This window comes from Sturnira hondurensis, unplaced genomic scaffold (genome assembly GCF_014824575.4).
Source record: "Sturnira hondurensis isolate 20B ecotype Veracruz unplaced genomic scaffold, ASM1482457v3 Scaffold0018399, whole genome shotgun sequence".
Taxonomy (NCBI): domain Eukaryota; kingdom Metazoa; phylum Chordata; class Mammalia; order Chiroptera; family Phyllostomidae; genus Sturnira; species Sturnira hondurensis.
In genome coordinates, this window is record NW_028091030.1 from 897158 (window position 1) to 911807 (window position 14650).

Consider the following 14650-nt stretch of genomic DNA (forward strand, 5'->3'; position numbering starts at 1 on the left):
GTGTGTGTGTGTAGGTGTGAGATCTTGTGGGTTTTGCTGGGCTGCAAGTGTTTGGGCTTCTACTTCATTTATTTAAAACTTTTTTGTAGCTGGCTGCTTTACAGATGTTTTATTTTCTCTCTGACAGGTTTTCAGCCGATTCTCAAGGGGCCTTCTTAATAGTCAAATCTATGGAAAGCCCTTCAATTTATTTTCAATTTTTCTTCCTTTTTGTTATTAATTACTTCTACTGATTTTCTTAGGTTTCTTTCATTGTTTTCTAAATTATCAAATTGGATATTAAGTCTTTATGGAGTAATTCTGAGTACATAAGATTCTAGAAGCAGTTGAAATTTCAGAATTATTTGCGGGCTCACTATGTTTCATCTCTGAGATCTTTAGTAAAAAGTGGCTACATGCTTTCCTGTTTTAAGTGAGTGAGATATGGTTTCAGGCTTCAACTTAACATTTCAGGCAAGTGTCTGATTTTCAATTTTAGTGAAATTATTAATGAGGAAAGAAAATGTTTTAATATTTTTATCAGCCACAAATATGGACATAAACTAGGTTGAAACATTTCTAGTATTCAGTGAAGTCAATCTCATGGTCTTTATTTCTTTCGAAATACACAAAAAATAGTGTGCTGATTTTTGGGGTACTCCTTCCTCCAGGAGGTGGAGCTTAATTATGTCCACCTTGAATATACATGGAGCACAGTGACTTGCTTCTAACGAGGAAAACATGGAATGGGAACAGTAGTAACTTCGTAATGGAGAAACTTGGCAGACCGGGGGGGTCAAGGTTCACTTCACCTGTAATGAGTCGTGTCGGTATCAGGGAGCCCCCTGACATGATGTGGGGAGAAGGGCACATCGCCTCTGTAGTATTCCCATAACCTCTAATAATTAGAAAACATCAGATCAACCCAGGTTGAGGGACAGTCCGCAAGGTTCCTAACCAGCGCTCCTTGAAAGTGTCAAGGTGATGAAAGACCAGGGAAGACCAGGAAACTCCCAGACGGGAGGAGACTACGGAGATGGGACCAGTCAGTGCAATGCAGTGTCCTGGATTAGTTTCTGGGACAGAAAAAAGGCTGAAGAAGAAAACTGAGAAAATCTGAAAAGAAAAGAAAAGGTCTGTAGTTAACCTCTTTATTTGGCTCACTATATCATGGCGACTCACGATGCTAACCATCGGGAAGCTCCAGTGGCACAGTTAGTGCATGGTACTTACAAGATGCTAACACCAGGGGGAGCTCTAGGGTGAGGGGTGTTTGGGAGCTCTCTGTTCTAAAATTGCACAGAATTCTCTAAGTCTGAAATGACTTCAAAATAAAAAGCTAAAAAAAAAAAGCAATTACAACTTTGCATGGAAAAGAAATCTAAAAAATATTTACACTTACCAAAGAATTGTCAAATAAACTCTGCTACTGTTATGTGAATAAATGTTCATGGCTTTGTGTAAAATTCCAGTGGGCACGATATATGTGGGTTCCTCAAGAGCTGTGTTCAAATAATTGAGATGATGGGGCTGGAAAAACCGTGCGAGATGATGGGAAGGCACCTCCAAGGCATCAAAGGCTTTCAGGTGGAGATTGCGTGTGGAGAGGGTAAACGAAGTAGCTTCATGAATAAGGGAGTGAACGAAAGCACACTCATACTTCATGTATTAGTGAGGTATTTTAAATGGAACTATATTAACGAAATAAATATGTTAAGGAAAAACTGGTGTGCTTATAAATCCCAGGTATTTATTAGCCTTTTTTTGTTGTCATTGTTTTAGAAACCTCTTTTTATTTTAAAGAAAGTAAGTTCTATGTGTTGTTGTTTATTGAATCCTGGACTGAAGGTGTATGAGGTGTTTGTGAACTTCCCCTCCTCCACCAGAAAAACTGGTAACCTGGGCACTGTGCAGTTGTAAAAAAACTTTCAGCGTATGAGACGCGCCTCTGAGGGTTATGTTGATATTCTTTTTCCTTATTTTCAGTTGTCATTTGACTCTTATGTTTATAAAAATGGAGTAAGCAAAAGAATAAACAAAACCAGTCAGGCAGTAATTCTCAACTAGAAATCAGGGTGCTTGGGTTATAAATTGGCCCCACCACTGGGTTTTTTCAGTTTGTCCAGTAGAGATTATCAGAGCCCGTCTCTGCTACCTCCAGCTGGTGGCGACGCCGTTCGTGAAGGACATTGGGCTCCCTGCTCTTATGTGCTCACCTCTGCAGCAGGTTGGCCAGACATGGCCAGGTGGGCCCCGAGAAGCCGAAGCCGCTGCGTAGTGAGACTTCGGAAAGGTGGGGTGCTCCTAGGCTCCATTTGTCACGCAAACAAAGGAAAGGATGGAACGCGCCTTTCGCGCACGTGTTGGTGAAGCCTTGGAATCCCTTTGGAAGTTTCAGATTCATCTTCAGACACAGCTTTGAAAAATTAATCCATGAGGTGTGGAAATATTTTCCAGCCCCTCGCCTGAAATAAATGGTTCTGTCAGTGTTAGTGTGTTAAGAGAAAATTTCCTATAGCTCACATCTCTTAGATTTCCTAGGTTGTTCCGAGGCAGGGTACTTTTGCATTTTTAATAGCACAGCTGTTTTCTCTAAACTTTTTGAGGGAGAAGGTGAATGTTTTCTTTAATATGTCTTGCTTCTCTGTGTTTCTTGAGTCTGTGTTTTGTTGTTTCTCATTAATTTTAGAAAATTCTCAGCCATTACTTCTTTAAATGTATCTGTCTCTTGTCTCCCACCCGCTTCTGGGATTGTTACAGGCGTGCTGGTACATTCGATGTCACCCTGCAGCTCTTGGACGCTCTGCTCTGTTTTCTTACACTCTTTTTTTCTCTTTGTGTTTTGGTTTGGATCACTTCTTGCTTGCTTTTTAAAATTCATTTTTAGAGAGAGGAGAAGGGAGGGAGGGAGAGGTAGAGAAACATCAATCGGTTGCCTCTCAAATGCATCCCTGCCAGGGACCAAACCTGCAACCCAGGCATGTGCCCTGACTGGGAATCGAACTGGTGGCCCTTTGCTTTCCAGGATGATGCCCAAGCAGCCGAGCCACCAGTCAGGGCTGGATCATTTCTTTTTTTTTTATTTCCAAGTTCCCGATTCTTTTGCTCTGCTATATGTTCTCTCTATATATAAGTGTGTCGAAAGAATTTTCCATGATATTATTTTTTATTTCCAGAATTTTCATTTAAAACTATTTTTAGTAGTTACCATCTTTCTACTGAAAATACCCACCTGTTCATGTAAGTTATTTACCTTTTTCACTAGATCCTTTAACATATTAATAGTAGTTATTTTAAAGTCTCTGTCCGATAGTTCTAACATCTCGATCACATATGGATCTGGTTCTTTTGACATCTTTATGACAGTGAATTGTTTTCTCTTGGGTGTTTTTTTTTTCACTGCCACTCCCTGGACCCTTGCTCCCAGTAAAGTTTGATTGAATGGTGGACATTCCGTGTAGAGAAACTGAGGAGACCAAGGTAACCCAATGGGCAAACCCTTCAGTCAGGCCATGAATGTGGGCAGTGGACCCAGTCCCATCAGCCACTGGGCTGCGTTTGGGTTTCCTGCCGCCAGACTTCCTTTCCGCACACACGGATTTCGCCTGCTGCCAGCGGCCAGCTGCTGTCTGGCTCTCTTAGGGCTGGGCCCCAGGTACTGAGCTTGTTCTCCAAGTTCAGGCGCCCACCTCTCACCTCACTGGCCCGAGCCACAGGGAGGCCTCCCCCTCAGAGGTGGACTTCTTTGCTTGTATGTGCTGCTTGGCTCTTGATGGGGACTGTGGGGTTCTCCCTTCTGGCCCAGACTCAGCCTCAGGCAGGCCCGTTTGCCTGGCTTTGAACGTGGGGCTTTCTCAGAGTGTCTGCCTCCTCCCTCTGTGGCAGCTGTATCTGCTCTTTATCTGTGGGGGTCTTGGGGTGGCGACTTTCTTGTGCCTGCCCTGGTGGTGGCTGACCTCCACTTTGTGTAAGTGCAGGATCCCGACCTGAGTGAGTTTTCTCGCTCGTCCTCCACCACTCACTTGTCCCACTAGGGACAGGTGGCTTCTGCTTCTCGCACAGTGCAGGGCACCTCAGTCCAAGTGTCAGGTGGGAGGGTGTCCTGCCCCTCCCACAGTGGTGGACTACTTTGGCTCCTCCAGTGCAAGGCACGTTTCCTGCCGCTTGCTCAGGAGCAGACACTGCCCTACTACCCCTCCTGGGGGCTGGCTGCCTTTCCACCCATCTCCCAAGGCAGTGGGTCTGGACCGGATTGGCCCTGGGGGATGGGAGGAGTTTCTGCCCCTCCCCCAACAACTTGAGGCTTTGGCTTTGGATTAAAAAGAAGAAAAACCGTCCAAGAAGTGGGCAGGGTTTTTACCTGTGTGCTGTTGAGGGGGCCTCTGGTTTCCTTCTCTGCCCCAGTCTTTCCCAAGAACGTCCAGCGGCTTGCAGGTAGACTCCCCTTGTGTTGGGAGCTTCCAGCTTGTTTTTGCCAGCCCGCACTCAGGTCTGGGAATTTGCTGACACTTTGGCTGGTTCCCTGGGCTGCTTTCATGTAGCCACCGCTCCTCCTCCAAAGCTACGGTCCGGTTTGTGTATCCCACCACTCCTGGAGGAGCTTGTCACCCTTTGAAATTTGGTCTTTCTCCCTCGAATCCACTTCTCCCATCTTTCATTTATTAACTTCATCAATGGGGACTTAGAGGGTTTGGAAAGTGCTGTGAGCTGCCGGTGGTGCCTGTGTCTCCTTGTGCCTCCGAGGCAAGGCCGCGTTGTTCCTCGGGGATGTCCTTTGAGCAAGTGTTTGACGGCTCCTCCGTGCTAGGCGCTGTGCTGGAGGCTGGGAGTCCAGTGGGAGCAGAACCAGATGTGTTCCCACACCCATGGTTTCTGGGGAAGGGCTGTCCTCTTCCACAGAGGCTGAGAGATTAAGCTGCAAGGCACATGTTGTTGGTTGCTGTACTTGTCATGATCAAGTTCAGTCACACTCCCATCTGATGTATTTTTATTGTTTCTAACTCTATTGTCTGACCAGTTGGATTTTTGACTGTCTATAAGAATTGAGATGGATGAAGTGCAATATTGAGGTACCATCCTGTCTCTCTCTTCCTCCAGTCTCATCCCAGAGAGTGTTGAAGGTATTACATTTTTAATAGTTTATTTTTTATTGTATTTTTTCTATTACCATTTATTTCCCTTATATCCTCTACCACCTCTACCCATGCCCCTTCCCCCCACCAAACGTGTTGAAGGTATTCGATGTAAGTGACAAAGACTCTAAGGGGAGCAAGGTGGACATAAGTTTTGAGGAGAGAGCTGACGTTTTCCGATTGTCTGTTCTGCACTAGCATTCTATGAGCAAGAAACTCCACAAACCTCATCCCATTAATCACCACAGCTTCACGGGATAGGTGTGATGATCTTTCTTGTACACATTTCAAACTTGAAATTATGCAAGGTGCTCGTAGCTATGGCTCTTTATGCTGTACTGCACTGGCTTCCTTTAAACGTGTGTTTTTGCTGTTGACTTTGAGATACTGAAAATCAGAGAAATTAGCCCTAGCTGGTGTGGCACAGTGGATTGATTGAGTGCCAGCCTATGAAACAGAGGGTCACCGGTTCAACTCCCAGTCAGGGCACATGCCTGGGTTGCAAGTCAGGTCCGCATACGGGGCGCCCAAGAAGCAACCACACATTGGTGTTTCTCTCCCTCTCTTTCTCCCTCCTTTCCCCTTTCTCTAAAAATAAATAAACAAAATCTTTTAAAAAGGAAAAGAAAATCGGAGAAATCCAGCACATTTAATTGATGTATAAACTGAAGTAGCGATTTCAATTTGAAGTGACTATTTGCTAATGATAGTTTTGAGTTGGCCTAATCCTTGCCCGTTAGGAACTTTACTACTTTTATGTTTGAAAGCCTCATGGGAACTTCATAGTTTCTATACTTTGAAATCTGCTTGTTCTGTGAAGTTACAGTGGCATTTGTTTAATGAGGAAAGGTTTAAACACTTTGTTCACAGTGACGTTGGTATGACCAGTTCACATGTGACTTTGCTCTTCAACTGTGTGGCTTCCACCAGGGAGGGTGACTGGAGAACCCCAAAGCTGCTAAGGAACACCTCGTTTAACCTTTTCAGCTAGAAATAAGTGTGTCCCGTGTTCAGGGTGCGGGGAAACCCCAAACACAAGTGTTTGCTTTGCTTACTGGATGGGAACAGCGATGCTTGCCGGTGTCGCCTGTGTAGCTGAAAACACCTTCCTCTCTCTTGACAACGGGCCGACACTGCGCCCTGGAGGGGCTGTAACCATAATGCCTTCTAAGGACTTCAGGTGTTACAGAGGTCCTGCAGAAACAATTAAGCCAGAGAAGCTCACCTGAGCTCTGATTATTGGCAAAGCTTGCTTCCTCTACAGTGACTTGCAGTTTGGTGGACAGAGCGAGGTGATTTGAGACATCTTAAATTAGAAGCTCTGTCCTACAGTTGGGCCTTTGGCTGGTATTCTGGGTGGATTTGTTACCAGTCACTGTTTCCTATAAATCCCAAAGGCTGCCGTCTCCACCGAGATGAAATGCAAACACAAAGCTTTGAAATGCTCAAGTTTGAGCGTGGTTTAATTTGAATATGATTTAAAGTAAAAGAGCATATGACGATGGACCCACTTGGGTGGAAGTTTTAGGATGGTGCATTGATGTGTGGGCTCATGCTTCTCAGTGGATTTTTACACCTCTCGTTTCTGGAAAAAGGACCATTTCCTAAAGCTTACCATGTGCTGGTACTCTTAATTCTCTGGAATGGAGTGGGAACAGGTCTGAATGTAGAGTTAGAGTTTAGATTCATGGGTTTGAGTTGTGACCCTGCCGCTTAACATCTTTGTATTTCACGTATGAAGTGAAATTTGTGTCTGCTCCAAATAAGGGACGAGCTAGTTATAAAGAGCAAGTGAGATCATGAAAACAAAAGTGCTTTACAGCAGATAAAGCGTTCTAACATTGCAAGGATGCCGGTTTTAAAAAATGCCTGTTCCTATACCCAAGGAGCTCATGATGTAGCCGGAAAGAGATAAGTGACCGTCCAAAATAACAGTGGGACAGTTACAGGCCAGCATGTGGCAGGACTAACCTGTAAGGTGAGGCTGTGAGGGCTGCGGGGTTTCACAGTACGGGGGGTGGTTGTTGATGTTTGGGGTGATCAGGTAAGGTTTCCCAAGAGGATAGATTCTTTCAGGTCTCATAAATTATAAATATTCTGGCCGGATGATGTGGGGAGGGTAGCAGCGACGGGAATTTCAGCAGGAGTAAGATTGGAGTGAGTAGGGCGTATCTGAGAAGCGGCAGCAGGCAGCCAGCCGGCTCCCGGGCTGTCCCCAGATGGGAAACTACAAGGTAGCTTAAGTCACGTGCCTTTGGAAGCTGAATCTGTTTCAGCTTTTCAAGGAGTAGGACAAATTCTCATTGTGATGCTTTTGCCTTTTTTCTATAATTAGTGGAGAGAATGGCCGTCACATAACTCAGGAATTATCCTGGGCTTTATCTAGTGAACAGAGGACCTGCTGGCAGACAGAACCAAAGCTGGCGCGTCTAGACTAGAAAGTGTCTTCTTCCTCCACCTCTCCTGGCTGTGCTTCCCGTCCCCTCGTGTTAAATTTCCGTGCCTGCACCCCTGTGTGCGTCCCGCGGCCTCTGATGTTGAGTGGAGTCCTAGGTCTCAGTGAGCTGGGGGGTAATCCAGACCAGCAACCTGCTTCCTTAGTAACTAAGTTTAAACTCCGCTTGGATAAGAAACTGGGTTCTTTCAGACGACTGTATTGGACTATGGCAGAGTAGCTGGTATTGAAGTAACCCTCTTGCCAAAAAAAGAGAAAGAAGGATGAAAGTTTACTGAAATAGATACAGCAACAATGTAGGGGCACTGAAGAGCGACCAGTGCAGTCAGTGCTTGAGGAATGAGGGCTCCCGAGAGGGAGGAAGCACACTGCGGGGGCCGCATGCGCACTCTAGTTTTCTCCCTGGAGGCACGTGCTGATTCCCAGCACAGGGGTTTGGAGTCATGGCAGAAAGCAGTCGTCCCAGAGGGCTGAGCGGCTGGAGTTGGGGGTTATGAAAATGAGATTTAGAGGACAGCACCCCAGGGAAAAGGGAACCCCAGGGAAGTAAGCAGAAAAATGGGCATTCAGTCTTCTGCTGAGGCGTTCGCCATCTTCCCAGGCGCACCTGGTCAGAGCAAGCCTCCAAGAGTCTCTGCAGAAGGAAGCAGCGGGCAGCCTGATGAGCTGCACAAACCCTCCAGCAGCCGTGTGTGGTGTTGACGGGACAAAGGTTGTGTTCAGGTCAGCCAGGATGGAGCGCCTGGGAGTTAACCTGGCTTTGATGGGAAGTTCCAAAGGGCCGTACCTTAAGAGGAAGGAAAAGCTGAAAAAAGCTGGCCCTGACAACTCGGATCCAACCAGCAACAGGGTCAAAGTGGCCTGACTGCGTTGGTTGTCCCCAACAGGGAATATATTGCACTCCTAGGGGGAAGATGGCCCGGACTCTCCAGAACCTCCACGGTTATGCTGACAGATCTCTGGTTGGCAGATGACAAATTCGGAGGCATACTGGAGTTTGAAACCAGATGACCAAAATAAAGAGAAAAACAAGTAGCAGAAAGAGACCTACAGGTGATTTCAGAAACCTGTCAGAAACTGTGTTCAATAAAATAGAAGAAAAGGAGAATTTCAATACAGATCTACTTTTGTCAAATGAAATGTCAGATGAAAATGCTGGCACTGAAATGAAGGATTCAGTACACGAGTCAGGCAGCAGACACGCACGAAAAGAAAAGAAAAAGAAAAGAGGAGTATTGGACCATGAGGAAATATCCAGACTGGAGCACAGAGAGAAAAAATACGGGAAAGAGAATACGAGACACACGGGACGTGGTGAAGAGAATTCACGTATGTGAGTCTGGAGCCCTAGAAGAAGAAATACTGGCCAAGAGTTTTCTAAAAATGACTGGCGAAAGACATGAAACCACAGATTGCAGAAGCTCTGCGCTCCTTAGTGAGGTACATGCAAAGAGCCGTACCTGGGCACATCACACTGAGACGCTGTAAGCCGAAGGCAGAGAAAGCTTAAATGCAGTCAGAATTAAAAGCCATGTTGTTTTCAAAGGAGCACCAGTAAGTCTGACAGCTTTGATTTGTTAGAAAAAATTGGGAGAAGCCAGAAGACAATGAAATGGTATTTAGAATGTGCTGGGGGGAAAAAAGCCTGCTAGCCTAAAATTCTGTGTCCAGCAAACATACATATCCAAAATGGATGGGGAGAAAAATAGAAACTTTCAAACAAATAAAAACAGAGAGACCTTGTCAGCTGCCCTGCCTCAAAAACAACAGCAAGTTCTCAAGGAGCAGGAAGATAATTTGAGATGGAAGCCCAGCTGTGCCTGAAGAAAGAGGAATACCAGCAGGGAAAACATATGCTAAATGTAAATGACAACTTACTTTTAAAATCAATAGTAATGATATCTTGTGTGATTGAAAATATGTAGAAGAAAAATGTTTGGCATCAGTAGCGTAGCAGGTGGAATAGGGTAGATGGAGGTTTTCTTACATTGTTTAATAAGTTGCAAAATTACTAGTTTGAAGTGTAATATCATAAATCAATGATACCTTAATTGTTAGGATAGCTACCGAAAGAACAACAGAAGACTCAAAAATCAGTGGTCTAATGAACAAGAAAAGCGTGGGACAATAATAAAATTTGTTTGACCAATTCTAAAGGCAAGAAAGGAGAAATAAAGGAACAAGAACAAATGAAACAAATAGGATGATTGCACTGATCACACACTCAGCCATGTCAGTAATCATATCAGGTATAAATGGGACTCTATGTACAAGTGGAAGCCAGAGATCTTTGGATGGAATAAAATATTAAAACTTATGTATATTCTTTTACAAGAGACAATCTTGAAACAAGCCATGAGGACACAAATTTGAAAGCGAGAGTGTAGAAATAAGTTACATGCACATATCCACATGCACACACATGGAAAACAGCGATAAGGGTGTAGACTATTTAAACAGCACTAATCAACTCACTCTGCTTGGCAATTATAGAACATTATGCTTTTTTAAAAACTATTTTTGTATTTTTTAAAAATATATTTTATTGATTATACCATTACAGTTGTTCTATTCCCCCCTTCATCCCCCTCCCCCCGCACACTCCCTCCTCCACCATTCTCCCCCCCCTTAGTTTATAAGCACGTGTCTCAAGTTCTTTAGATTCTATATTTCCCCCACTATTCTTGCCCTCCCCCTATCTATTTTCTACCTACTGTCTATGCTATTTTCTGTACCTTCTCCCCCCTTCTCCTCCTCCCACTCCCCTGTTGCTAACCCTCCATGTGTTCTTCATTTCTATGGTTCCACTCCTGATCTAGCTGTCCTCTTGGTTTGCTTTTGTTTTAGGTGTGGTTGTTAATAACTTTGAGTTTGCTGTCCTTTCACTGTTCATATTTTTCATCTTCTTTTTCTTATATAAGTCCCTTTAGCATTTCATATAATAAGGGCTTGGTGATGATGAACTCCTTGAACTTGACCTTATCTGAGAAGCACTTTATCTGTCCTTCCATTCTAAATGAAAGTTTTGCTGGATAAAGCAATCTTGGCTGTAGGTCTTTGGATTTCATGACTTGGAATACTTCTTTCCAGCCCCTTCTTGCCTGTAAGGTCTCTTTTGAGAAATCCGCTGACAGTCTGATGGGTACTCCTTTGTAGGTGACTGTCCCCTTATCCCTTGCTGCTTCTAGGATTCTCTCCTTCATTTTGGTCTTGGCTAATGTAATTATGATGTGCCTTGGTGTGTTCCTTCTTGGGTCCAACTTCTTTGGGACTCTCTGAGCTTCCTGGATTTCTTGGAAGTCTATTTCCTTTGCCAGACTGGGGAAGTTCTCCTTTAATATTTGTTCAAATAAGTGTTCCACTCGTGGCTGTTTCTTTCCCCCTTCTGGTACCCCTATAATCCGGATGTTGGAACGTTTAAAGATGTCTTGGAGGTTCCTAAGCCTCTCCTCATTTTTTTGAATTCTCATTTCTTCATTCCTTTCTGGTTGGATGTTTCGTTCTTCCTTCTGGTCCATTCCATTGATTTGAGTCCCAGTTTCCTTTCCATCGCTATTGGATTCCTGGACATCTCCCTTCATTTCAATTAGTTTAGCCTTCATATGTTCTTCTAATTTGTGGCTATAATCAACCAGTTCTGTTAGCATCCTGATAAACAGTGTCTTGAATTGTGCTTCTGAGAGGCCGGCAATTTCTCGGTCACTGAGAGTTATTGGCTCTGGGACTTTGAGTTCTTCTTGCGCCATCTTTTGGGCTGTTCGTGCCTGTTCCATAGCAAGATCAGAGCCCTGAAGTGTTCACTAGAACAGGGCAACTAAGTTGCTGGGTTGTGACGCTGTATGTGGGGGCAGGGTCAAAGAGGGACTATGGTGTCCCGTCTGCCGCCTGCCGCCGCGGCCCTCACCGGTGCCGCAGCTGCTGCCGTCACCGGGCCCACGCGTTTCGTCCCACTGCACACGAGTGTGCCACCGCCATCAGCCCTCGCCCCCTGGGGCCTGCGTGGTCCGTCTCACTGTGTGCGAATGTGCGACCGTGGTCAGTCTGCCCCACACCCCGACTGGTTCCGGGCTGCCTGCGCGCTGTGTCAGGGGACCTGTCCTGCCCGACCCTGCTCGCTGCTGGCTCTGCCCCTCTTACCGTCCCCGTTGAACGGTTAGATGTAGTCGGACTTCTGTATAATTCAATATTCTGTCCTTTGGCTGTGTCTTTGTTTCTCCAAACCTTTGTTGTATTCAAACTTGGTTGTGGGAGAAGGCACAGTGTTTCCACCTATGCCTCCATCTTGGCGGAAGTCCTCAGAACATTATGCTTATCAGCTGCAGAACATACCTTTTATATTTACAAAAACAAAATGCTTAGTCCATAACTCAACTTTAAATTACAAAGTATTGAAAGAACACTTATGGTTTCTCACCACAGTGCAAAGTAGAAATCGGTAATAGATAAATAAAAAATCCCAAAATGTTTGGAAATTAAACAGTATACTTCTAAAGTGACTCATGGTCAAAGAAGACATCACAGTGGAAATTAGACAATTTTTAAAAAATTATAATGAAAATGACATATAAATGTATGGCATGCATTTGAAACAGTGCATGGAGGTAAGTTTATAGCTTTAAATGGACGTATTAGAAACAACAGTTGAAATTAGTTATCTAAATCTCAATCTCAAGAAACTAAACAGAAGGTGAACGGAAGTCCTCCAAAGCAGAAGAAATGAAATAATAAAAATAAGACCCGAAAGGAACAAAATAGAAAAAACTGTATGATAAAAAAATCCCATAAACTGGTATTTGGAAAAGATTAATAAAATTTATAGACCTTTGCTAAGACTAATCACATGCAAAGAGAAAACACATATGAATATCAGAAATAAAAAGCATATTACTACAGATTCTACAGGCATTAAACATCAACACACACTTTCAGTCTAATAAATGTAATAATTTAACTGAGATGACCATAGTCCTTGAAAAATACTTTTGTGTGGCTGAAAAGTTTGTTTAGGTTTTTCCGTAGATGGCTCTACTAGTGTTAGTCACCCTTAACTTCATTTGAAGCAATTTTGTTAGAACGTGTTGTGACGGATGTCATGTCAGTGTGCATTTTTTAAAAAGCTTATCAAAATTGGTGAATTTTTTGTGTAGTCATTTTAATATTGAAGATGGAAGAAGATATGCAACATTTTCAGCACATTATACTTTATTATTTCAAGGAAGGTAAAAACACAGCTGCAACACACACAGATTTGTGCAGTGTATGGAGAAGGTGCTGTGACTGATGGAATGTGTCCACAGTGGTTTGCGAAGTTTCTTGGTACTGCTGACATTTTGGCCAAATAGTTCTTTGCTGTGGGCCATCTTATGCCCTGGAAGATGTTTAGCAAACCCCCTTGGCCTGTACCCACTAGAAGCCAATAGTGGGAGATAGCCGACAGACTCCAAATATCCAAATCTTATAATAAAGTTATTGGTGAAAATGAAAATGTACCTTTGTTTTATGGAAAAACCATACAGACTTTTTTGGTTGACCCGGTACTTACAAAACTGACGCATATGTGAACATACACATAATCTTATGTCGACGAAGAAAATTAATCCATGATTTAAAACCTTCATGCACCAAGGAACACCTAGCCCAGATGGCTTTTTTGATGTATTCTAAACCTTTCAAGGAGAAATAATGCTAGTTTTATGTAAAATTTCTCAGGGAATAGAAAAAGAAGGAATAGTTTTCAACTCATTTTATGACGCCAGCATAACCTTAATACCAGAACCTGACTTAACTATTGTAAGTATTGAGCAAGAGAAGGCAGATAGAAAACAGTAAATATTGTTTAATTTCATTTATATGAAATTCAGTAATGGGCACAATAGAAATCAGTGCAATGATTTACTCTTAGAGGGGTGAGGTGCTGACCGGGACGCAATGTAAGGGATCTGGGGTGTGGAGTGTTCTCTGTCTTCATCTAGGTGATAGTTATAAGTATGTTCACACGTATAAATTCAGTGACTGCTCCACCTAAAATTTCTGCACTTCATGTATGTTGTATCTTTAAAATAGACTATACATTTGCTCTGGTATACCCAGGATACATACTTTCATCACCACATAATTTCCTGTATGTCGACGTTGAACCCAGGGTGCACTTCCCTTGCTCACATTCTGTTTTGACTGTATTTGATGAACGTGCACTTCGGATGGAGCTGGTGTGGACAGCAGGGAGCGTTTGCTGGAGGCTCCCAGCTTCGGGGAATAAAGGAATTACCTAGGCCCAGCGTTGGGTGTGACCAGGCGTCTAGCTCTTCCACTCCGTCTGGCTTGTTTGCTCACTTAACACAGTGTGGTTCTCCTTACAGGCCCGGTGGTTCTGGGAGGCCTACTTCCAGTCAATTAAAGCCATCGCGATGGCCACCCTGCAGATCATCAACGACCGGATCTACCCGTACGCCGCCATCTCCTATGAGGAATGGAATGACCCTCCGGCCGTGGTACGTGAACGCTAATGCCAGCCACAGCAGGCACAGTCCAGTTGCTGGGATGGGACAAAAGAAAGGTGCTGGATATGTGGTGGTTGTTTAAACTCTGGCTTTCCGAGACGAAAGCGCCTGTTATACTTGGGGTCTGATACGATGACAGAAGCACAGAAGTGGCCGCTTCTAGTTTGTTTTAAATGTGCTTGGGAAGGCGGTGCGTTTATTTATCGCAGAGATCGCTGGGGAGGCTTGGGTCCGGGTGGAAATGAAGACTTCATGATGGCTTTTGCAGTTGTAGTGCTTAGGACTCGTGAGAAGATTCTGTGAGCCACTTAATAGTCATGGTTTCTATTTTGAATGTGTACTCACTGCCCGGGATTGTGCTTTGCGTGGATTATTTCCGTTAGCATTTCTAACGCTCTGAGGCAAATGGTTAGCAGAAGTGATCTGGAGACATTGTGGGTTGCCAGTCATGTGCTGAGGCCTCTGGGCTTCTTCCTCACTGGAAGGGGTCACTGGCCCTTGTGACATTGTAGGGGTTGTGGAGTGGCAGTACCGTCTTTCTCACCGAAAATGCCTGAAGCTCTGGGCCTGGCAGTTCTTGCTGT

The 14650-nt window shown here is 44.2% G+C and overlaps 1 protein-coding gene across 1 annotated transcript in view; it reads left to right on the forward strand.

Moving 5' to 3' along the window:
- EXT2 (exostosin glycosyltransferase 2) overlaps positions 1-14650 on the forward strand; it is a 127532-nt gene that overhangs the window by 48602 nt on the left and 64280 nt on the right. The window contains exon 8 of the mRNA XM_037069085.1: positions 13926-14057. Within this exon, the coding sequence (XP_036924980.1) occupies positions 13926-14057 (132 nt within the window). The remainder of the gene's footprint in view (positions 1-13925; positions 14058-14650) is intronic.